The 23,763-nt window shown below is 40.5% G+C and overlaps 1 protein-coding gene across 2 annotated transcripts in view; it reads right to left on the reverse strand.

Annotated features, from left to right (window-relative positions):
• Positions 1-23,303, reverse strand: part of Itih5 (inter-alpha-trypsin inhibitor heavy chain 5) — an 84,252-nt gene extending 60,949 nt beyond the window's left edge. For both annotated transcript variants that reach the window (XM_076832441.1, XM_076832440.1), the window contains exons 1-4: positions 23,144-23,303; positions 14,816-14,860; positions 2,043-2,206; positions 1,077-1,178 (exon numbers count right to left, since the gene is read on the reverse strand). In XM_076832441.1, the coding sequence (XP_076688556.1) occupies positions 1,077-1,178; positions 2,043-2,206; positions 14,816-14,860; positions 23,144-23,233 (401 nt within the window). In that variant the 5' untranslated portion in view covers positions 23,234-23,303. The remainder of the gene's footprint in view (positions 1-1,076; positions 1,179-2,042; positions 2,207-14,815; positions 14,861-23,143) is intronic.
• Between the last annotated feature and the right edge of the window lie 460 nt (positions 23,304-23,763).

Genomic DNA, 23,763 nt, shown 5'->3' on the forward strand with positions numbered 1-23,763 from the left:
AGCTTTGAACCTCATTTGCTTTCAGTATCAAAATGACTCAGGTCTTTTAGACCAGAGCAAGATGTTCCATTCTTACAAACTGACTACAAAGGTCCTGGCAGTCTATAATTTTAAAGGACTAACTTTCTCAAAGCTGTGTCTTTTATTAATGAGAAAAAAATATCAGACTTACAAGTTTGGACCATTTTATCTAGGTACTTAGATCACTTCTCTGCAAAGGGAACAGAGCCCTTCACATTTGTCTGGTTGAGGGGGAAATGTAATCTTATTAGTGTATGCTAGGCTGTTCTTCTGTTAATGTAATTGTTATAGTAATTGAAAGGCAAAGGCTATTTATTGGCTTTCAATAAATAGCTGATTTTCAATAAATACTTGTTTTTCAAGTTTACAAAGAATACAAGTATCATTATAGATCATAATTTAAACGTTAATAACATTAATGAAAATGTAACAAGTCAATGAGTACGTGACAAAAAATGAGTTCAAGAAATGAATAAGGAGAGGTAAACTGAAGGGTAAGAAAAGGAATGTCATCATTTAGGAAGCAGCGACAGGGACGGGAATGTAGCTCAGTGCTCCCCTGGGATGCAGAGGTCCTTGGGTCAATCCCCACATAACGATAGGAGGGAAAGTCTAGGGGAGTAGAAACACTTCATCAGTGGAAGAAGAAATAAAATAATAATATGGAAATGTTGAACGCAAAGAGAAAGTAGGACTGTTGTAAATTTGCTAAATCCTCTTTCTTCACAATCAGCAGATACTGTCTTTATTTGTATTAAGAAATCAAGAAAAAGCAACACTATCGTACACTTTTAGAGTTAGGAGGTAACTACAAAGAAAACTCAGCACCTAAATATTAGAAGCAGATGTTCTAGAAAGTGAAAACCAAGGAACGGTGTAATAAAGTTATCTTTTTTTATTACCAATGTTCATCGACTATATTGTTAATCACATGTACTTATTACTTCGATTAAAAAAAAGAAAAAATATTTGGAGGACAGCAAGAAATAGGTCAAGGGGTAGAAAACGTGACACTGTAAAACCAGATTTTTAATTCCTAATTAAACAATACTTACTCATTTTCTTCTGTGGTTGTATTCTTTTTCCCTTTTACCCTATCATCATTTTTCTTCTCTTTTTCTGTAATTTCACCCTGATACACCTTTTCTCCAATAATCCTGAAACATAAGAGACAGCTATGTTACCAGCTTGCAGTTCCAAGACAGAATCAAACATGGTTCTCAGAACCATGACAACCCTAGAAAATATTTTTATTTGCCTCTTAGATATGCAGATTAAATGCATTCCAGACGAGGGCACTAGCCTTAAACCATTCATTTCAATCTAGGGCAATTTTCAAAAGACCCAACCCAGGGTGTCTCTGAATCTCCAGGAGAAAATCATAACTGCTCAAACGTCCATGAAGATTCACCAACTCGATTCTTGCCCAGACCAAAATTAAACCCAACGCTTCCCCTGTTTTGCCAATTTTTACCTCTTGAGTCAGAAAAAAACCTCAGCTAGTATGTCAGAGGTTTCATACTGTCTCACTCGGGTCTCAACCTAACCATGGCCCCTCTCACCTACCTCCCTCATTTCCCTTCCTAAGGAAGCCCCTCTCAGTCCTGTTTGCCATCTTTATACTACAACACTCCCCACTGCCCAAGATGATGCTGACTATTTGTTTACTTGCTAATGGACTATTTCTCCCAGCTGGAATTTCTGGAGCAAGCAACATGGTCTTTTTTTTTTTTTTTAGAAGTAAATCAATCACCCCTAAGACAGCCTGGCCCAGAGTGGACCAGGAGGGGAAAAGGGGTAGGAAAGAAAGCGGAAGAGGAAGAAAAGGAAGGAGGAAAGGAAAGGAGAATGGAAGAGATGAAGGCAGTCAGGAAGGTTGGCAGGAAGGAACCAAAGAAGGAAGGAAGAAGGGGAATCAGCCCTCGGATCCACACGCAGTCTAATGGGATGTGAATCCTTCCCACACACAAATCTGGACCACCCCCACGCAGAGCTCCATCTCTCGCCAGTATGCCACCTACATGGTGAAGTTGGTGATGAAAGCTGAAGCTGGAATCTGCATCTGGAACTCAGCATCCTGGTCCTCAGAAGCCCTGTTCAGCATCCTGCAGGAGACTGTAGTGAAGGCGTAACGGGAAATAATGGTGGACTTCACCGAGAATTCTGTCATCAAGGGCTTGGTTTTCTGTTGAAATTAAGACAACAGGATTCTTCCTGATGCATGGAAACATGATGAAAACATTTTGGGGTAGATGTAGGCATTTGAGAGCCTTTGGCATGTGATTTCCCCCCCACTCTCTCTTGTGTTGTCCCTATGTCCCCATTTTTAACTCCCTTAACGTGTAAAAGCAACCTTAACTGAATAATCAATTCACGACGCAGAAGCAACTCTTTTAAACTAATCTGAACAAGAGAACATAGTGAAGATTTCCAACTTAACAGAAAAGACACATTGCTTCAATGAATCAATAATTATCAGAATTTTAGAAATATGTAACATATTTAATACCTTCCTCAACTTGGAGAGTTCACATTTACAGGATCACCCACTTGTAACATCAGAACATGCCTAAAGATTCTCACATTTTCAAATTCCTTTCAATATCCATTTAGAGACACGATCTGCAAGGGCTTCCCCATCTGGTCTGTAATTATGGTATTATAAAATAAGAATCAATACTAAACTCAAGAGAGCTTTGGGGGAATTTTCCCAGAATAAAGAAAGTCTAAGTCTGTGCTAATTAAATTTATCCCTAAAGCTTCTGATAAGAGTAGTTGCTAACAATGCAAATTTAAGACCGCCGCTCCCCCCGCCCCCAGCAGTAAACTATTCACTGTTTTTACTAGTCTCTGCAATAGCGCTATGTCTTAAGACAGTGGGCAGCAGTGGGCAGCAGAAGCCCAAAGAAGGAAGGGAATATCCATGAGAAAAGGTGTTACCAAGAGGGATTCTCTAACCCCAGGAACTGGCTGAGCAATTCACAAATGTGTTATGAGCTGGCTGGGTGCTGCCCTCAATTCATATGCTGAGGCCCTAATCCCTAATGTGGTGGGATTTGGAGGTGGCTCCTTGAGAGGTAATCAAGGTTAGATTAGGTCATGAGGATAGAGCCTCAGGATGGATTAGTGCTCATATAAGAGGACACAGTGGAGAAGATGCCTCTTCTAAGCAGGAGACACGCTCTGGGTTCCCTTCCTCTTTTTCTCTCTCTCCAAGTGCACACACCAAGGAAAGGCCATGATATAAGTGAACAGCAAGAAGTGGCCATTTACAAGCCATGATGAGAGCCCTCACCATGGATGAAACCCTGCTAGACCTAGACCTTGATCTTGAAATTTCCGGTCTCCAGAAATTAAAGAAAACAAATTCCTGCTGTGGAAGACATTCAGTCTATAGTTGTGTAAGCCCAAGCAGACTAAGACATTATATAGTCTTGGGACAGACATGCCAAGGAGGTATTTTACTCTCGCTTTTATGGCAAAAACTCAAGCTTAATGAGGGAACATATTTGTCCATACCAACAAGTAATAGAGATGAGACTTGAACCGAATCCCACTTGCTCCAAAGTGCACACCTACTACCATTATGTGAGACTGCCTGGCAGCTCTGTGTCAATGGGCCTACCCACCCTTGTGTGCTCCCATCTCAGCCTGGTCTCTGACACACAGCAGGCCTTAATAAGTGTTGAATGGAGTCAGCTTATTCTGATGGAACTGGACTCTCTGCTGTTGGGCAACATCTGAGTAATTCAATCCTCACCTGCTTTATTTACAAGCCTAGGCTCACTTTCAAAATACATACAAGGTTACAATCTGTTGATACCAAGGCATATTGTCCCTGTGACAGGAAGGGCAATCATAAACCCGTTCTGAAGGGTCACCACAGAAGGTTACTCTATTTAAAACAAGTTACTCGAAACCTTGGAGTAAAATCATGGATGGTCAGCCCAGCACAAAGAGCTCAAGAGATGTCTTCTACGATGCATTAGAGAAGTGGGTATGCGCATAAAGTGATCTGAGAATATACTCAAATACCCCCAGGAGGGCCAACTGCAAGCATCAGAGCCAAGATCACCAGCAAGAACCGAGCAGTGGGGGTGCTCCATGTGAGCATGTCAGGAACCTTGGTGTCTGTGTTGGTTTTTGGCAGAACTTCCAGTCTTGGAGAAGGAGAAGACAAAATTGGAAGAGCTGAGGGGAAATGCTGGGGTACGTGTGTGTCTTAGAAAGTTAGGGAAGCTAACACATAGAGAACAGCTAAGTAAGGATCAGGTTAAAAATAAATAAATGAATAAACAGCCTATTGAAAGCGTTTTAGCTAAAACAGGAAAAGAAATCCCCAGGTTTGGTCTGACAAAGAGTGATTTCAAAACAGTGGTTCTCAAAGTGTGGCCACCAGACCAGCAGCAGCATCAACCCAGAAAAGTGATTGAAAGGTAGATTCTCAGATTCCATCCCAAGCCACAGAATCAGAAGCCCAGAGGATGGGTTTCACAACCCATGTTTTAACAAGCTGCCCAAGAGATCTTGAGGTATACTCAAGTTTGAGAACCTCTGTTTTACAGTAATTTAACAAGGTGATCACCTTTGCACAGTTTTTCATCTGTAAATTGAGAAGGTTTGAATATGTCACTAGAATCGCATCCACTTCTGAGATCCACAGAACTAAAGACAAAGCCAAAAGTGTGGAATAAAACTTTGGGATTTAGGAAATAACTCCCCAATTCAGAAATAATTGGATTGTACAACATTCTTTTATGAAACTCCAGTTTCTTTAGGACAAAGTCTGTCTCTCTACACAGATGTGATTTGAATTAAAAAGAGAGTTCATTAAGATTAACCAGATGTTTCTTTTAAATGATGTCATTAAAAACATTTAATACATTTCAGTAAAGATGATGGGTATTAGACTGGGGATGACAATGATAATGATCTTCATAGCTTAACAACCTGTTGGGTTTTTTAAATTAAAATTTGTATCTCATGATCTTTCAAAAAAAGGGACCTAAAGTGAATTAAAACCATGAATTGGGATGAAGTGTTGACTTTGATTTGTGTTATTTCTGGAAGCAGATTTTCTTTCTAAATTATTCATGATTAAATATATTCTTTTATCTCTAAATCTGAGCTGGTGTACAAAAAAAAAAAAAAAAAAAGTCCTTGGTTGCACCCATATGAATTTGTGAAGAGTCTAAAAATATACTGCACATAGTTCTGATTTCTGTAGCTACAAAGTTAATGGGAATCAGAAGCTTAAAAAAATCCTGTGAACTAAGAAAATTTTAACTTTATCCTTCTCCACTTTATTTAAAATTTAAACTAGTTCTTAAAAAATACCAAGTCACATAGACACATGGTAAAAACTTCAAATTACACTGAATGTCAAATAAAAAGTATGTATCTCCCACCCACCTGGGATCCACATTTCCATTCCCCAGAGGCAGTATTTAACAGTTTGGGGTATATCTTTCCATAAAGATACTATAGTTGTTTGTTTTAATTTCATCTGATAATAGAGTAGTTTGTTCATCTTTCTTCACCAATGTTCCAGTTATCTCACTATGCATAACAAATCACTCTGAAATGGTGACTTAAAACAATAGCAATTAGTATTTTCTCACATGGTTTCTGTGGGTCACAGATTCCAGAAGGACTAGGTTGGGACCTGGCTCTTTCACAGTCAAATGGTGGCCGGGGTTATGAAAATGAAATGGCTGGCATGGATTTTATCTTATCCCAGGGCCCCTCTATGTGATCCTTCTGAATGTGTTAAGTGTAGGCTCACTCATTTGAGGGGCTCCCTCAGAATGATTATGTAGAAGCTAGAGGTTCACTGATCCCATGGTAGTGTTCCCAACAGAAAGGTGGTCACTGTTGTATGCCCCAGCCTCAAAATTTCACATAGGATTACTTCTGTTATAATGTTGGCCATGACAGTCACAAAAGCACAATTTCAATGGCAAAGAGAACAGATCCTATCTTAACAGGAGAAGTGGCATGTCAAAGGGCTGCCATTTTTTAAAATGCCATCTGCTGCTGAACAAAAAGGTCTAACTCATTCTTTTCTAAACAGTTGCATAACATTTTATGAATGTACTATATTTAATCAATCCCTCCTATCATCCACCAGTCCTTTGTAATTATTTCCTGAATTATAGTTTGAAACTCTCTTCAGATGCCCCTCCTCTCTAATTCATCCACACCTGGGGTAGGCAAACTATGGAAGGCAGGCCACATGCTTTTGTAAATATATATTGGGACACAGCCAGATCCATTCATTTACATACTATCTCTGGCTACTTTGGGACTACAATGGCAGAGTAATTGAGTAGTCACATTGTTGTAGCAGAGACCATGGATCTTACAAGACCTAAAATAGTATCTGTTCCCTTAAGAAAAAGTTTACCACCCCTTATCTCCACTTTTGGAACAGATAAGGCCCTTATATCAATCATGATCATATCTTTATTGATCAGTGTGCTTTAGTAAGAGATCTCAAATTATACAGCTGGTAGACATTTTATTTGACTTGTGGTCTTTTAAATTTTTTTTTCACGTTTAGAGTACAACATCTAAAAATTGGGAAATTTTAAACAAAAATCTATAATACCTATTTCTATTGGAATAGCTAGTGGGGAAACTAGCTCTCATTCCCACAGCGCCATCATCTGCCAGTAGTGATGGCGCTGCCCATTCAGATCAGCCCCATATCCAATATCCCACGCTCCCCTCTCACCCCAGGCCCCCTCAATCCCAATTGCCCTCCTTGACTCTGAGGCTGAGACTGGTAGTGTTTTCACTAGGATTTTTCTTATTCCCATCTGAGTCCACTCCATTTTAAATGGATTAAAATGGCCAAGATCTGCACACACACGTTTAGAGCGGCATCACTCACGACAGGGTGGAAACAACCCAAGTATCTATCACCAGATGAATGGAAAAACAAAATGTGGCATATGATACAATGTAATATTACTCAAACTTTATAAAAGAAAGGAAATCCTGTTATATGCTTCATGGGTAACCCCTGAAGCCACTATGCTAAGTTAAATATGCCAGACACAGAAAGACGAATATTGTGTGATTCCACCCACAGGAGGTAGCTAAAGCAATCAATGGGGATTTATTGCTTCAAAAGGACAGAGTGTCAATTTTATAAGATAAAAAAGAGCTGGATGGTAGTGGTAGGTGAACAATGGTATGAATGTACTTATTGAACTATGTATTTAAAAAGAGCTAAGACGTTAATTGTATGCATTTTATCACAAGAAAAAATGAAAATGAAAAAAAAAAACTTAATGATCATGGGCTAGGGGTATATCTCAGTGGTATAGCCCTTGCCTAATACACATATGGTTCTGGGTTTGATCCCCAGCAGCCCCCCCAAAATATTAATAAAAATAAATAATAAATGATCACAAATTCTTTCTCCTCCCGTGGAGAGGTGAAGTTTGATTCAGTTCCCTTTGAATCTGGACCTTAGTGATTTACATGATCCATAGAACACTCTAGAGGTGATGTTCTGGGATTGCAAGGCCAGGTCATGAGAAGCCTTGTCCATCCAGGTCTCCTGGAATGCTCTCTCAAGGTCCTGAATGTCCATGTAAGATGTCCAGCCATCCCGATGGTTCCATGCTACAAGGCCACATTCAGGCACTGCAGTGAATGGGGGCAGTAAGCCCAGCTTCAGCCTCCTCTCCCACCAAGCCCAGCACTGAGTGAAGCCATCCTGGACCCTCCAGATCCGTCCATCTGCCAGCTGAATACCACTGAGCAACCTCCATTGATGGGATCGGCCAAAAGAATAACCCCCATGAGCTCTGCCCAAATTTCTACCCCACAAATAAAATAAAGCAATGGCTGTTGCTTTGAACCACTAAGTTTTGCAGATTTTTATGCAGCAACAGAAAACAGGAACACTTTCCCAGTCTCTGCAGACATGTGAATGTACAGTCCTACTTTAGTGTGACTTGCCAGGGAGTGGCATGGAGTCATCTTATTAGTTACTCCAAACTCTAAGCTATTTATGACCTGTAGGTGTTTCGTTTGCTATGTTTTATAAAGATCAACAACACCCTTGGAATATTTTTGGAAGAATTTAAAGTATAAATTATAAAGTCAAAATATACAGAAGAATACTCTGTCACCTCAATCCCTTCACTTTACCAATACAGGACAAAGTTATTTACCATGTGGCTTTACCAGGTTACCCAGGTAGGAGGTAGCATATCCAGGATGACAGTCGATACTGCCTCTCTCATGAAAGGATTGCACATGCCACCTGGTTGCCAAAGGCTTTCACAACCATGGTTGTTAGATAACCAACGAAATACAGAACTCCAAAATACACTCAATAGAACATGGTCTTTGTTGCTGATTCAAAAGTTACTTATGACCCTCAATTACCATCCACTAAATTATAAACACTGGAGAGAGGATGTTAAGCTGAATCTATGCTGAAACTGCTGTCATATTCCGACATTCTCCAAAAATTCTTATCAACTGGTCACTCTTACATAAAAGTCGTGTACTCAGGGTGCAGAGGACGTGCTAAGTTTACACCTTAGTTCAACAGAAGTTTATAACTCTAGCTACATAGCATTCTAAATAAAATTTAGCTCCTTCAGTGGAGTTCTTGCCCAGTGCTATTTTAAAAATAACTGAAAATCTGCTTCCCTTGATACACTGTGACTATTTTTGATGTCATGTTGATGGGTTCCTATTTATGTGATAAGAAATGATTTTGTTGAATTTAAAATGAGAAAACTAGAAGACACCGGACAAACATTGTTTATTACAGTATAACTTCTTGGGCCTTAAATTAAGATTATGGATGTAGTAGAAGTTCCACAATATTCCATCAAGAATATGAGGCATAGTTTATGGGCCCAAGAGACAAGTTGAAAAGAGCTTAAGAAACTATTTTCATCTTGCTGCCTCTGCCCAGTTACCATTTTCCCAGGAGCCCCTGCTGTTACTTACACACCACAGCCCTGCCCTCTTGGTTCTGCATGCTAGCTCTAGAATCTTCAGGAATCAATTACGTGCATGTCTTTATCAGCTCCAGCTATCAATCCTTACCCCACCCCTACTACATTGTAAATGCATGGAGAACAGCAACCATGACTTTCTTTTTCAATCCACAGCTCTCAGCAAGAGGGGACAACTTGGAAAAAAACATTTATGGAACTAATTTGAATTTTCTGAAAAATTAAAAAGAAAAATATATATCTACTAAAAAATGAAATGTAATAAACTAGTCTGTATTAAGTACTGCTACAGATGGCATTCTATGAAGGTTTGGGAAGAAATACCATGCATTCTTCCTTCTCTCAAGGCATGAGATGGGAGGAAAGCAACATAGGAAGATACAGGGAAGGCCATGTATATGTGTATCTTCAGATAGACAGACAGAGACTTGACTGTAAAACATTCAAGAGTTTGAAGAAAGATAAGCTGTAGTGTACAGGGTATAGCTCCATGGTAGAGTGCTTGCCTACGAAGCACAAGGCCCTGGGTTTGATCCCAGCACTCCAAATGAACAAAAAAATTATAGTAAGTAAGAAAAGGTTTTCAAATAGATGCAGAATTTGTATGTGAGAAAACAAAACAAAAAGAAAATTCTGGGATGGGGATATAGCTCAGTTGGTAGAGTGCTTGCCTTGCATGCACAAGGCCCTGAGTTCAGTCCCCAGCACCACTAAAAAAAGAAAGAAAGAAAATTCTAACAACACCAGACAGGGAAGTTGGAAGCAGCCATGAATACACTATGGAAAGTGTGTTGGACAGGTAGGTGACAGAGGAAATGACATTAAAAAACAAACACAGAATGTTGAATGGCAGAGGTTCATGAAAAATTTGTCATTAAGAGGAAGGATATAAAACAGTTACCTCAAATTTTCCCAGTACATAGTTTTTAAAAATATAACATGTGTTCTATATTTATAATTAATAATTTTGTTTGGGGATGTCAACTGGAAAATTGGGGGCCACAAAAAAAAAATCTTCCTGTGACACAGTATAATTTCTTCATTATTTTTTCCTACAAAAGCAAAACAGATGGAAAAGTAGTTTGAGGCAGGGAGTGTCTTAATTAGCTGCCTAAGGGACCAAAGGTTTTCAGATGACTCATGTGAGTCACTTAAAATCAAGCCACCCAGAGGATGTCCTGAATTACCCAAGCTGTCATCTGGAAATGCAATGGGAATGTGTGGGGTGGGAGCTGCCAACACCCAGGACCCGGTGCCTTTTCCTACATTAACCTGTTTTCTTCTGGTCTAACATTCTTTAGTGTCCATTAGGAGAAATAATCTGAGGGGTTCTCTGCCCCCTCAGAAATCCTCTAACTCCACTCCCTCGTCTCTTCCAGAAGAGGAGGGTTTGCTGTGGCCGCTGGCTAACTCTGGACCCACAGACCTTAACTAAACCTTCATGCCTCTCCTCTTGAGGAAAAGGAGGAAGCACACGCTGTTCTCACGTGAAGCAGAAGGACAAGAACCCTTCCCAGAATGCACGCTGTATGTATTTACCACCTTGGGAAATCATTCCACCCTTCTGCAGACACAAGGGCCATCAGCTCTGAGCCGCCTACATGCAGTAATGCATCGTACGCAGCAGTATTTCCTTTTATTGAGAGACAAGAAACGTAACAGGTAATTATCATCTTTACAGGGGGAAAAACCCCATCCTATAATCTGCTGAAAAGGATGCATCCTGAAGGTCAGAGTTGGGCACAGGGAGACAGACACAGACACCTAAGTAGCCTCCCTGAGGCAATGTGGCCCAGAATCGAGCTCCTTGCAGTGTTGTAGCCAACAATCAGTTTCTGTGTTCTTGATGCTCTGGCAGCTGGGGCTTTGATCCTAGAGGGACTGTCCCTCTCATTCCTAGAGAGGGCGGATGACTTCCCTGCCTGCGCACCTTCCACACACCAACCAACAGTCCTGGGCCCACACCCAACCACCTCCTCGACCAAACTCTCACACCAAGTCAACGCTCTCCCTATCCTGCATCACCTGGAGCAGGTACTGGACAACTAGGGACAACTGTTACAGCCCAGAATCATGCAAACTCTCCAGGCTTAAGCTAAACTCAGCAGACCCACCAGGCCATGCCCATTTCTTCTCATGAAAACTCTAATAAATGCTCTGAGCCATGCTGTCCCCTGCCCCTTTCTGCCTCCTGACAGACCATGGTACTTGCACCTGTGACCCCACATTGGTACCACAGCCCCTGATTCTAGAGACCTATGAGTACCACCTTCTTCCTCCGTGAAAATCTCCTCTGCATCTTCATATCTTACCATACCTGAATAACAGTTCCTGGCTACAAATTTTTAGAATACCTGCTACAAAAATCCATGAAGACAGGGCTTCTGCTGTCTGAGGGTTCATTGTCAGCAGAGAATCATTTTAGGAAAACTAGGCCAGTATCCTAAAGCACCATGGAAACTCAGACACAAAGATAACCCCTGCTTTTCAAAATGTGTGTGTGCGTGTGTGTGTGTGTGTGTGTGTGTGTGTGTGTGTGTGTGTGTTGCCAGGGAGCTTCATAAAAAGGATACCTAATTAATTCAGAATAGAATTCAAGCAAATCCTTGCAGCCTGGCCATGGTGGGAGAAGACCAGCTGTTGCCCTTCAAATTCTATTCATTCATTAAAGTGTGGAGCACTCAGGGAACTATAATTAATGTGAGATGGCTAGAGCACAGAATATAAGGAGACTCAGAGAGGGAACTAAGATCCCGCAGAGGCTCCTGGTCCTTGGAGTTTATCCCACGCGTGATGTGGAGTCATCGAGGACATGCACGCACGAGCATGATATGCCAGGTCTGCTGCTGGAAAGATCGTTCTGGTTCCAGTTGCATGGGTATAGTTCATGTTACAAATTTATAACACATGTGAAAATAAGACTGAAAACTCTAAGAAGTCTCCCAAGAACATCTAAGAGATTTTCTGAAGAGTCTAAGCCAATGGATCAAGAAAGTCTTTGTTACCAAGAACAAAGACTAGAGGCTAAAGGAAAAGACAAATTTGTTTATTACTTTGGAACTTAAAACTTTTATATGGCAAATATACCCTAAGCAAAATTAATAGGAAAATGGTAGTTTTGTGGGATAAAGGTTTAGAAGACAGAAGGTATCTGTGACTGCAAAAATCTCAGCTACATTGACAATTAAGGGAATAAAAACACAATAGAAAGGTGGGCAAAGGACCTGAAAAATGAAATTCAGAGAACTACTCTGAATGGCTATCAAACCTATTTTTAAATTTCCAAACTTGTATATACTCAGAGAAACCAAAGGAATAATGAGATATCACTTTATATCTAAGAGACTGGCAAATCCAAAAGAATAGTCATATTGATTATAAGAGGAATGTGTATATTCAACACTGGTGACAGAATGGAATAAATACAGATAGTATTAAGAGCAATAGTATTCAAAAAGTAATCTGAAAACATCTGTCAAAAATCAACATACATCCATTTTGAATCAGCAATCCTCCTACTGAAAATGTAAGCCACAGAATTAAAGCACTGTGAATAACAGTATATAAAAAGGGTTTTGTTGTTGTTGTTGTTTCGTGGCACTATTTAGAAGAAACTAGAAACAAATTAAGAGTTCGTCAATACTAGGCTGATTAATAAATTGTAATGTATCAATGACATGGGTTTTAAATGGTGTTCACCATCTAAAAATGGGTAGAGCTATGCCAGGTAATGTATTATGGAGTGAAAATGATAAGGAATAGAAAATACATATAATTCAAGAGAGTAGCTGGTGCATTAGTTAAGAACATGGACTTAGAAACTTGCAGATCATTGGGACTTAATCCTGGTCCTGCCACCTCTTCTTAGCCATGTAATCTTGAAAAAGTTACTCAATCTCTCTGATTCTCAGTTTTCTCATGCTGCCCACCCCCAAACCATGATAAGAGTAATTGAGACAAGACATGAAAAACTGAAGAGGAATGATTGGCACACAGTAAGCCGTCGGCCAACATCAGTGGTCATTGAAGGTCCCCACTGTTTTAAAGCAATGAGCAGAAATCTCATGTATAGGTGTATGTAAGGTCCCATCTTCCACTGCTCATCTTGTCAATGGGACTTGTCATCTTCCCAGTTACTAATATGCTGTTACTTTTATTTATTTTTTTATTTCAATTTTTTAAAAATCTATTTCCACCCACTTTTAGAACTCAAACTCTGCAGAAGGCAAGATATTTTATGCCTACAACAGTGCTGGGCAGGTAGCAGACACTCAAAAAAAATTTGTTGAATGAATGAATATGTGTATGTATGTACTGTTAGGATAGTATTCCCCAGGAGTTGCTGGAATTTCTGCACTTTTACCACTAGCTGACACTGGATGCTTTGTTCTGCACTACCTTTTCAAGGATATTTGTCTAGTGAACAGCCTTGGAAGATAGGTGGTATCTCCTTTCAAAGCAGAGGACAAGTTGGCTTAATGTCCAGAATAATAAAGAGAACATTTTCCTGCAAAGGCAAAAATCAGGAAGGTTCAGGGGGCAGTTGGTATATTAGTTGCTCTATTATTAAATCATGTTCCCTAAACTTAAGTTTGCTCTCATGTAACCAACTGCATGTGTAAGGGTCATCATGTCCAGGGACTGGGGTCGAGGAATAGAGCAAATGTTATACCCTGGTTATTACTATTATTGTGAGGAATAAACTGGTCTTTGTCTCTGACCCAGGAGTCTCCTGTTTCCTGCCAGCGTTAATGAAATGGTAACAGGGAAAAATCTCAGATATTTCACAATCTTTGACATACTTAAGTACACATGTTAATCTATGGTACGTGAACACGGATACAAACCTGAAAAAAGAAAATAAATACAAAGCTAACAAAATTGGGAATATGGGGAGGCAGAATTGGGAGGACTATGGGAAGGAAGTGGGAAGAGGAAGACAAATAAAAAAGAAAAGAATGCCAGGCATGGTGGCACATGCCTGTATCTCCAGCAACTCAGGAGGCTGGGGCAGGAGGATTGCAAGTTCAAGGCCAGCCTCAGCAACTTGGTGAGACCTCCTCTCGAAATAAAATTAAAAGGGCTGAAGAGGTAGCTCAGTGGTAGAGCATCCCTGGGTTCAATCCCCAAGTACTGAGAAAGAGAAAGACAGACAGACAAAATCCTAGTCCAAATAAGGATGGTAATGGATGTGATACTGTTAATGATGAGACAATCTAAATCAATTCAAACACCAGCCAGAGGAAGGGAAGCCTCCCTGGAGCCTAAGACATGTCCCCTCGCTTTGATATTTCACCGCATACGCGTTCATAAGGAAGAACTGAGATGGCTTCAAACAAGCTCTTGGAGTTTCTGAACCTTTGTTCAAGTTCTAACCTACTAGCCTCCATCAGGCAGTGAGAACCTGCCCAGCTTTCACCAGCTGCCATCATCTGTGAAAGTGAATTCTTTGGATGCCTGACCGGTTGACTTCACAACAAAGTGTTTTTTCCCTGGGCAAGGATGCCATAAAAAAAAAAATAAATAAATGTTATGTTTAGATTATTTTTTAAAAGAAAGCCTTTGAAACTTCAGGCTTTGTTCTTAGAGTCCTACTGAAATAATCAAGTCTCTTTCAAGCAAGGAAAATCCACTTAAATTAGAAAACTTATAAAGGAATCAGCCATGTGGACTCATGTTAGAATTCTTCTGAGAGCAAAACTCCCCAGCAGTTATGGAGGGCCTGCATGCAAAGCGTGTGCCTGATTCAAAAGAACCAGCGGAGTAAGGGAAGTGACTTTTGAGATGCACCAGGGTATACGTACCAGCCTCTGCAGCAGCCTGAGTTGCCTGGGGACCCTGAGTCCGACCTACGTGGAAGAGGAGAAATGGAAGAGCAAGATCATGAGGTGTCCTTAAAAATGAGGGTTAAAATTCAGATTCACTCAAATTCACCAAAAGGACTGTCTATCTCAAAAGGTAGTTTTAACTTTGTATCGGAGTTTGTTTTCCAGGCCAGAACTGGAGCCAACAGATCTGGTCAGCTCTTAACCTGCCTGGTCACCTGAATGGTCTTTCTGGTAAGAGGAGACATGATATTAGAATATCTTTACTCTGTTTCATTTTACTTTGGGCTTGATATTGAGCTCCTTGCTGTTGTACCTATTATGATCAGTGAAGGTACTCAGCCTTATTCTGATGGGCTCATTATGCAACTCAAAATTCTTAGAGGGCTAGGGAGTTGGTAGAGTACTTCCCTCACATGAACAAGGCCCTGGGTTCAATCTCCAGCACCACAAAAAAAAAAAAAAAAAAACCTCCTAGAAACTCTGAAAGCAAAACTGAACTTACCCTGATTTTTTTTTCTTTACCATGAATTTTCTTATTGTGTTTTTTCTGGATAATTTGTCATGTTTTCCCATGTGCAGCAGAGGAACATAGAAAAGTGATAAAATCACTTTAAAAACCACAGTCATAATCAATGGGCCTCTCCAGACTGATTTGAAAGTTGTAGCTGGGTGCCAAATGTTACTTATGACAAATTTCTGTCTCAATAGTAGCAGTGTAAATGGTTATTGCTAAGAGTAATAAAATTTTCTTTCTGGAGGGCAATTTGACAATGTAGATCAAAATCTTGAAAACTATGCCAGGGATTGTCTGCATATTCTTTAAACAATCTTATGAAGTGTAATTTACATAAAATGAAACTCATTCCTTTCTGTGCACAAGAAAAACATTTTTTTAACCATATACAGAGTCGTGCAAATATGGCCATAATCAACTTGAACATTTTACTATTCTAGAAAGAAACTCTATTTCCTTTAGCCATCACCTCTGAATCTCTTCTTGTCTCCCACCCCTTTGCAACCACTAAATTACTTTGTCCCTATGGTTTTGCCCATTTCGGTCATTTCATATAAATGGAAACTTACTATATGTAGACTTTTGTGTCTGACATTTTTCACATAGCATGATTTTTTCCAAGGTTTGTCCATACTGCAGCAACCAGTACTCGATTCTTTTTTATATCTGAATGCTATTCCATTGTATGGATGTACTACATTTCATTTGCTCGCCAGATGATGGACATTTGGGTTGTTTCTACTTTGTAGCTATTTTGAATGATCCTGAACTTGAATGAAGATTCACAGTCAATCCTTTGTATGGGAGACATACTTTTATTTTCCTATTACTGAAATTACTGGCAAATTTCACTTTTAAGAATCTGCCAAAATGTTTTTCCAAAATGACTATAGCATTTTATACTCTCACCTGAATGCATATCTTTTAATTTGAAAATTCTACTTATAGAAAAGTATAATATACACAATGAAATATTACTCAGCAATAAAAGAATATAATCATGACATTTGCAGGTAAATGAATGGAACTGGAGAATATAATGTTAAATGAAGTTAGCCAATCCCCAAAAACCAAAGGTTGAATGTTTTCTCTGAAATAAGAAGGCTGATTCATAGTGGGGTTGGGAGGAGGAGCATGGGAGGGTTAGACAAACTTTAGATAGGGCAGAGGGGTGGGAGGGGATGGGAGGGGGCATGGGGGTAAAAAAGATGGTGGAATGAGATGGACATCATTACCCTAACTACATGTATGAAGACACGAATAGTGTGAATATACTTTGTATATGAAAAAATGTGCTCAATATGTGTAATATGAATTGTAATTCATTCTGCTATCATATACTACAAATTAAAATTAAAAATAAATAAATTTAAAAAAGAAAAATATCATAGGAGGAGAAATCAGTGGAAAAAAATAGATACACGAGAAAATTCTTTGCAACTTTTAAAGCAATTGTTCATAATTGGAAATTGTCCAAAATATCCTTAAAAAGTGGTTCAATCAAATATATCATGATACATTAATTACAACAGAGCTGTTGAGAATAATGATGTGGATCTATATTTACTGATATCAACAAATCTTCTTGTTACTAAACTTTAATGCTGTTCATCAAATATTTTTCTAGCTCTCCTCCTGAAAGATTACTACCTTGGAAGGTAAGTGGATCCACATGACTAGCTGGGGCCAATAAGTTGTGAAGGCAAGTAATGTTTGTCACTTCTGGACCAAGAATTAAATTATAGACACTTGATCCTCCAGTATAGTAATTAGCAGTTTTTAGATCAGTAGCTTTATCAGGCCCATGTTCACAAGGGACAACAATGCACACATGCGCTCCACTGCCAACCAGGAACAGACCGAATAAGTCGAATAAGCAAGAAATAAATGAGGGGCTTGTTATCTAGTATAACCTAGCTCATCCTGACAGATACATTCATAACACAATTTAAAGTATTATATCAGGCAACAAAACACTACATTTAATATGATTCATTTTTGCAAGGATAAGTGTTTTTATGTGTGGAACCCTCACCAAAATGCTAATGATGGTTACTTTGGGATGGTTGAATTATTTCTCTTAACACTTTTCTGTATTTTCTTCAGTTTTGACAAACTCTCAGGTATCCCTTCCATATAGAAAAAACAATAAAGATATTTCCTTTTGAAAACTGATTGTATTACAGAAATTGTTTAACCCCATCCTCTTCTTTATCCCAAGTATGTGTGTGTGTGTTATAAGTTAAAACTAGAAGCCACTATATAGCTTCATACTCAAAATTCAAGAACAGAAAGGAAACTACAGGATTTAGGTTGACAGCCACCCTGAATCCAAATGGGAACCAAACAATTCCTAGGTGGATGGTGGCCTCTGATTTCTAAAAGGAGGTAAGATGTATCATAAACCATTGGAAGGATCATGGGCAAGTTATTTGCCAGTTTTGCAGGTTCATCTGAGGCCTTCTCCTCCCTAACATTGCAGAATAGACTGGGGACCACTTAAAAATAACTATGGTCAGAAGGAAAGCCCAACCCCTCTAGGTATTAAGTTCTCTGATTGATCTAAAGTATTTTCTTTGAAGTTTCCTCCTTTTTAAAATAGATTTTACAAGGAAATAAGCAAGCTTTAAGGAGAACAAGAGAAGTGGGTTTTTCATTTTTGAGATGACTATCTGATGTCTCAGGGGATCCTGATGGCTACATTTCAGTCCAAGTTTAAACTCAGGTTGACCCAGAACCAAAACATCCCAGTACAGACAGATTCCCGGTGCCAGCTGGGACTGGAAGTACAAATGGCACCAATGTCATCATCATTGTTTTGAGATAGGAATTCCTGATCCTTTTTATTGTTTGAGTAATTTTCCGTTGTCTTATATAAGAATCTGGGGGTAGGAACTGGGAACAAGGAAGTTACTGATTTTCAGCTTCATGGAAAGAGTTACCATAAATAGTAACCTCAGAGCTCCCACCAACTTGCTTGCAACCTAAAGAGATGATTCAAGTAGGATTCTTTGGTTCTAGCAAGTCTTAGAGCTTACTTCCTCAGCATCAGATGTCCAGATCACAATATTTATTAAGAAATATAAGCCATGATCTCTACCATCAAGGACTTACTATCTAACTAAAATATATATATATTTAGGAATGGAAAAGGGCTGGGGATGGAGCTCAATGGTAGAGCACTTTCCTTGCATGTGAGGCTCTGGGTTCAATCCCCAGTCTCACAAAGGAAAAACAAAAACAAAAAAAGGAATGGGAAAAGGTCAAGTTCATTTTGTTCTTGAGTGACTTGATAGAGGTATGACTAGATCTAGCTTTGTCTGTGTGGAATGGGATGAAAGGGAAGCAGGTTTAATACAGGTAACTAACGAGACAAGTTACCTTAGGGGTCTGCTGTAGAACTTGAACCAAAACCAAGGTCAGACATGGAAGGTCACTTAAGATGTTGTTTGTCACCAGTTGAAGAAGAGCCAGTGTGGGAGTATTTCCCTTTGGGTAATTCTATGTCACCTGCACAAAACTGTTCTTCCTTTGGGGTAAAGCTGCTGCAAGTTGTTCAGCTACTAACCACTTGCAATTTGGGGTTTCTACAACTTCAGAAATGAAAGAAGAAACTTCAAATTGGGGCTAAAATTGCAAACAATTTCCTGGAAGATTTTGGGGGAAAAATCAGCTGGCCTTAAGGCAAGTCAACCTATTTTGTTTCTTTGTGAAAAATAATGGAAATATAGGAAAATAATGAGTGGTTCAGGACACCCACTTGTCCCTGACCCTACCATTCCCACACTCGAACATAAGCTCAGGCCTTCATCCCGCGGCTCCATCTTCCTGAATCAACCTTGGAGCTCCAGGGACACAGAAACATGGCTCACATTCCAGACTGCAACTCCAACAGCACACTGAGCAAGATTCCTCAAACCTGAGCATCCAAGGCTTTGAGAAAGTGCTAGTTAGAAACACAGTGTCACATACAACTCATCACACAGTGCTCAGGACTCCCACCCCTCCTTTCCACCACCAAGAAATGAGATATGGCTGGCTTGGGAATGAGTATATCTCTGGAATTTCTCCCACAGCATCCTCCTTCCCCATTCAGTCCTACAATTCCATTTCAGCAATCACATTCATGCACACAAGGGAGGCATTACTGAGGGGCCTGCAGTTTGCTCAGTCTGGGACTGGCTTTAGAAAGTTTCATATATTTACACACCCATATGTATTTGTCTTCTCTGTTTTTTCCCCAAATACAAAGATGTGACTCTAAATAGAAATTTGTAAGAAATTTCCAAATTCAGGGAATTGGAAATGTATTACAATAGATGCTAGAATTATGATCAGCATTTATTGAACACTATTGATGTGCCAGGAGTTACAAATGAATATTACATTTAAACAAACTAAACTGTCCACATGAAAGAGGGATGCTGCTTGGAGGAGTCAAGGCCAGCCCCAACCTTGACCTCTGCACATTTGGGTTCTGGTATGGGCTCCGCCCAGTTAGCCTGGGTGCATTGCTTCTTCTGATGGCCTTCCCTGGTTGTCCTTTGTAAAGAAGCTCACTGAGGACCTTGTCATGGAACTTGTGAAGATTTAACAAGGCTGGACATAAATGCTAAAAACTGCTACTATTACCTTAGTGTCCACTATAGGCAAATGATTTGCCTGAATTAACTCTATCCTCACAATAACCATGAGAGCATACAATTTATTGTCAAATTTATTATCAAACTGAGGGTCTCCTACATGCCAAGAGACCACAATTTATTACCATATTATTATGTTTAGACTATAAGTTTGGAGCTCCCTCCTTGTAAGAGACCCTTAAAACTGAGTGATATTTGTGATGTTTTTCAGTTGTCATCTGTTGCAATTTATCACTCTAAATAAGAGGTCACTTTAGCACCTAATTTTGTAGTCATAATTTGATATTCTTTCCCTTTAAAAAGGGCTCTGCAAATTATGCTAACTTTACTTTCATCCTCAAACCTAAATCCACCCCTGCCAATGAGGCAAGAACTATTATCAACTCTTTTTTGCAGATGATGAAACTGAGATCCAGAGAGTTTGTTACTTGCCCAAGTATACACAGCCAAGAAATAGTGGGGCCCAGATTTGTACCCGGCAGTATGACTATATTTGAAAGGTGATTAATAATAACTTTATTGCTTTTCATGGGGAGGACAGTACTGGGGATTCAACTCAGGGGCACTTAAACATGGAGCCTCATCCCCAGTCTTTTTTTAATTTTTTCAAATTTTGAGAAAGAGTTTCACTAAATTACTTAGGAGCTTGCTAAATTGCTGAAACTGGTTTTGAACTTGCAATTCTCCCGCCTCAGCCTCCCAAACTCCTGGGATTACAGACGTGTGCTGCCACACTTGGCTTCTGAGTTCTTTAACACAAAAGTTCTTAACAAACTCTGTGAGAGACTGAAGACATTCAATAACTGGTGTCTATTACTATTTTGTGAAGCTAAAACTGCTTTTCTAATCATAGGAATAGAGCCAATCTTTATTTAAATTTAAAACTTACAAAACATAAATCAGCAGACTGATTTTATACAAGAGACTTCCTCTTTAAGATTAATTTTCTGAAAGAGCCTTTTAAAGTAGTAGTGTTGGGGTGGAGACAGGAATTTGAATGAGGTGTTATTAGTCTATTTCTAATTAAAGGTAAATGACAAATAAGAATTGCATTGCAAGTTAATGGGCCTATATAATTACATTAAGATTTGCATAAAATTCACATACCTGGATACAATTTTTAAATTAAGTTTACATGTAATTTTGAAGAGCATAATATTTGAGAATAGAGTACTGACAACATTTCCAGGTTCTGTTCTAAGGTCTAAGTACATTAATTCTTTCACTCTTCAAAATCCATGTAATTAAGTAGTTTTGTCATTCTTGTTGAGACATAAAGGCTCAGAAATGTTAAATAATCCCCTAGCAAGTGCCCAGCCAGGATGTGAACCCAGGAAGTCTATACTAGAACCTGTCTCTTAAATTCTTCTTCACCAAAAAAAAAAAGAAAAAAGAAAAAAAGAAATAACTAAATTTTAAAAATAGCACGTATTCTATTTTTGAGCTTTACTCAAAGGTACAATTGCAAATTTTCATAGAACTTCATACTTTGAAAGGTTTTATTTTATTTGCATTTTTTATTTAGTCATTTTCAACACAAATTATTACCACATATTAAAGATCACATGAAACTATTAAATGGGCCGAATCCATGTTTTTCTAAGAAGGAAAGTTTAGAGAGTGCTAAGCCTTCCTGGACGTTAGAGCTGTAAGAGGTCCTCCTAATTCATAAACACAATCTTCACTTCTGTCCTTCCCACACTGCCTTTCCTCCATCCCACAAAAAAAGTTACAAGATCTTTACTCTAAATTCCTTGCTTCTGCTCTCCTGCTGCACAAGAGCAATTGCTAACATGCAGTGCCAACCCTGTTTTAAACACACAACTAATATTTTCCTATATTTTACGTAAGAGGAAATTGAGGCACTGAGTGTAAGCTGCCCAAGGTAACAGAGATGGTAAGTGACAGAATCAGGACTCAAACCTAGACAGCCACCGGTCATGCCCTTTACTGCTTACTAAAACACCTTCCATGTACTGAGTGTCCACTGTATATACCAGGTCCCTACCACATGGTATCTAAGTCCTTGGCTGTATGCCCAAAAGGAACTGCACTGTAAATGGAAGAGAAGGGACCAGCCTGTCTCTGGATCCAAAGTCTGCACTTGTTCTACATCAACACAAAAGCCTCTTGGGATTTGTGTGTATTCCATCTGACGACCCCCAGAAAGAATTTCCACCACCTCCACTTGATCGATAAGCCCATTCATAAGAAAGAGTCTGCATGAAATTAACCACAGACTGGGCAGATTTGTCTTCCAGATCTGCTCTTCAAAATGAGGGGCAGGAAAAAAGGGAAAAGAGGCACACTGCTTATATCTTCCTCCCAACCTACAAAACAGGCTTTAAACTGAACAGTTTGTCACTAAAATGTTGTGTGTGCAAGCAGCTGTCCACTTTAACTGTGACAGCCACTTCTCTCACAGGTCTCCAAGCGCCACTTGTGTGAAGCCGCTATATACTACTGTCCAAAGGGCTTTCCTAGTCGTAGGACACCAGATTGGGATTTCATATTTCCTGGTTTTATTCACCTGGGAGGCTAAGCCAGTTAAAACACAAGCTCTAGCGAACATACTGAGCATCAGTTAAAGGGGCTAAGACGCTTTGATTCCGGGGGATTTTTAAACTGCTAACCCATTGCTGAGACCCGAACGGGAAAGTCGTGTTCTCCCCGTTTCCACGTGGGAAAAGCTGAGCTTCCACGAGTCTGGAACTTTCCCAGGTGGTCCCTTCTCCTTGGATCAACAACAATAGCAACAAACTCTGAGTAAAGGTGAAATCTTGTAAGTATTGGGGACATGATGGTCGCCTCGGAAATTAACAAAGACCGGCCAAAACACGTCCAGATAACCCGAGGCCAAGAAGTGAACTTGGTCCCGCAGGACTTGGAGTCTCAGGCACAGTTCCGCGGGAGTCTCAGGGTCAGGCTGGCCCCGCGGATGACGGAGAAGCGACCCACAAGTGACCGACAGGTGGGGAAGCTTTGGTGCAGAAAGTCGAGAAAGGAGAGGGAGGTGATGCCTCCCTGCCCCGCGTCCGAACTCGCCAAAGACTCCGGTCCAGAAGCCACGCGGCCCAGGCAGGCTGAGGGAGGGGGCCGCAGCCGCGCCGGCCCCCGCCCACCCCTCCCTCCAGCTCTCCCGCTTACTTGCTCCGAAGTGTCATCCCAGCTCCGTGCCTCTTCCTGCGACCCCGCGCAGAGAGAAAGCCCCAAGCACAGCCCTAAAAGCAGGAGCATGGTGGGGCGAGAGCGCGGGGACCGCACTGGGACCGGGAGGGACACGCAGGGAGATCCCGGGACTCCGGCAGCTGCGGACGCGCCCTGGCCCGGGCCCCGCCCCCACCCCCACCCCCACTCCCACTGGCCCGCCCCCAGCTCCCCGCTGACAAACCCCCGGGCCCCGCCTCCCCGAGCGTCCCCACTACGGTCCTGCCTCCCTGAGCGCCCCTAAGGACACCCAGCCCCGCCTCCGGTGCGCTACCACCTCCGATCCCCGCCTCCCCTGGCCCGGGTCCAAGCAGGGTACCCTCCGCCTGAGTCGCACGCCCAGCCAGGCCACCTGTGCGCTGTCCAGTGGGTCCTCTCCCCTTGCTTGCCCTCCCATTCTTGTGCCCTTTTAAGGACCAGATTTCGGTATAAAAACTTCTCCCTTTTCACCTTCTAGCACTCCACCCTAACCCTTTTCTCCCTTTCTGCAAGGTGTGAGATGCCTCTGTGTGCCAAAGGCGAGGGAAAGGTCACCCTAATCCTCAGCATAGTACCCACTC

Source organism: Callospermophilus lateralis, chromosome 13 (assembly GCF_048772815.1).
Source record: "Callospermophilus lateralis isolate mCalLat2 chromosome 13, mCalLat2.hap1, whole genome shotgun sequence".
Lineage (NCBI taxonomy): Eukaryota > Metazoa > Chordata > Mammalia > Rodentia > Sciuridae > Callospermophilus > Callospermophilus lateralis.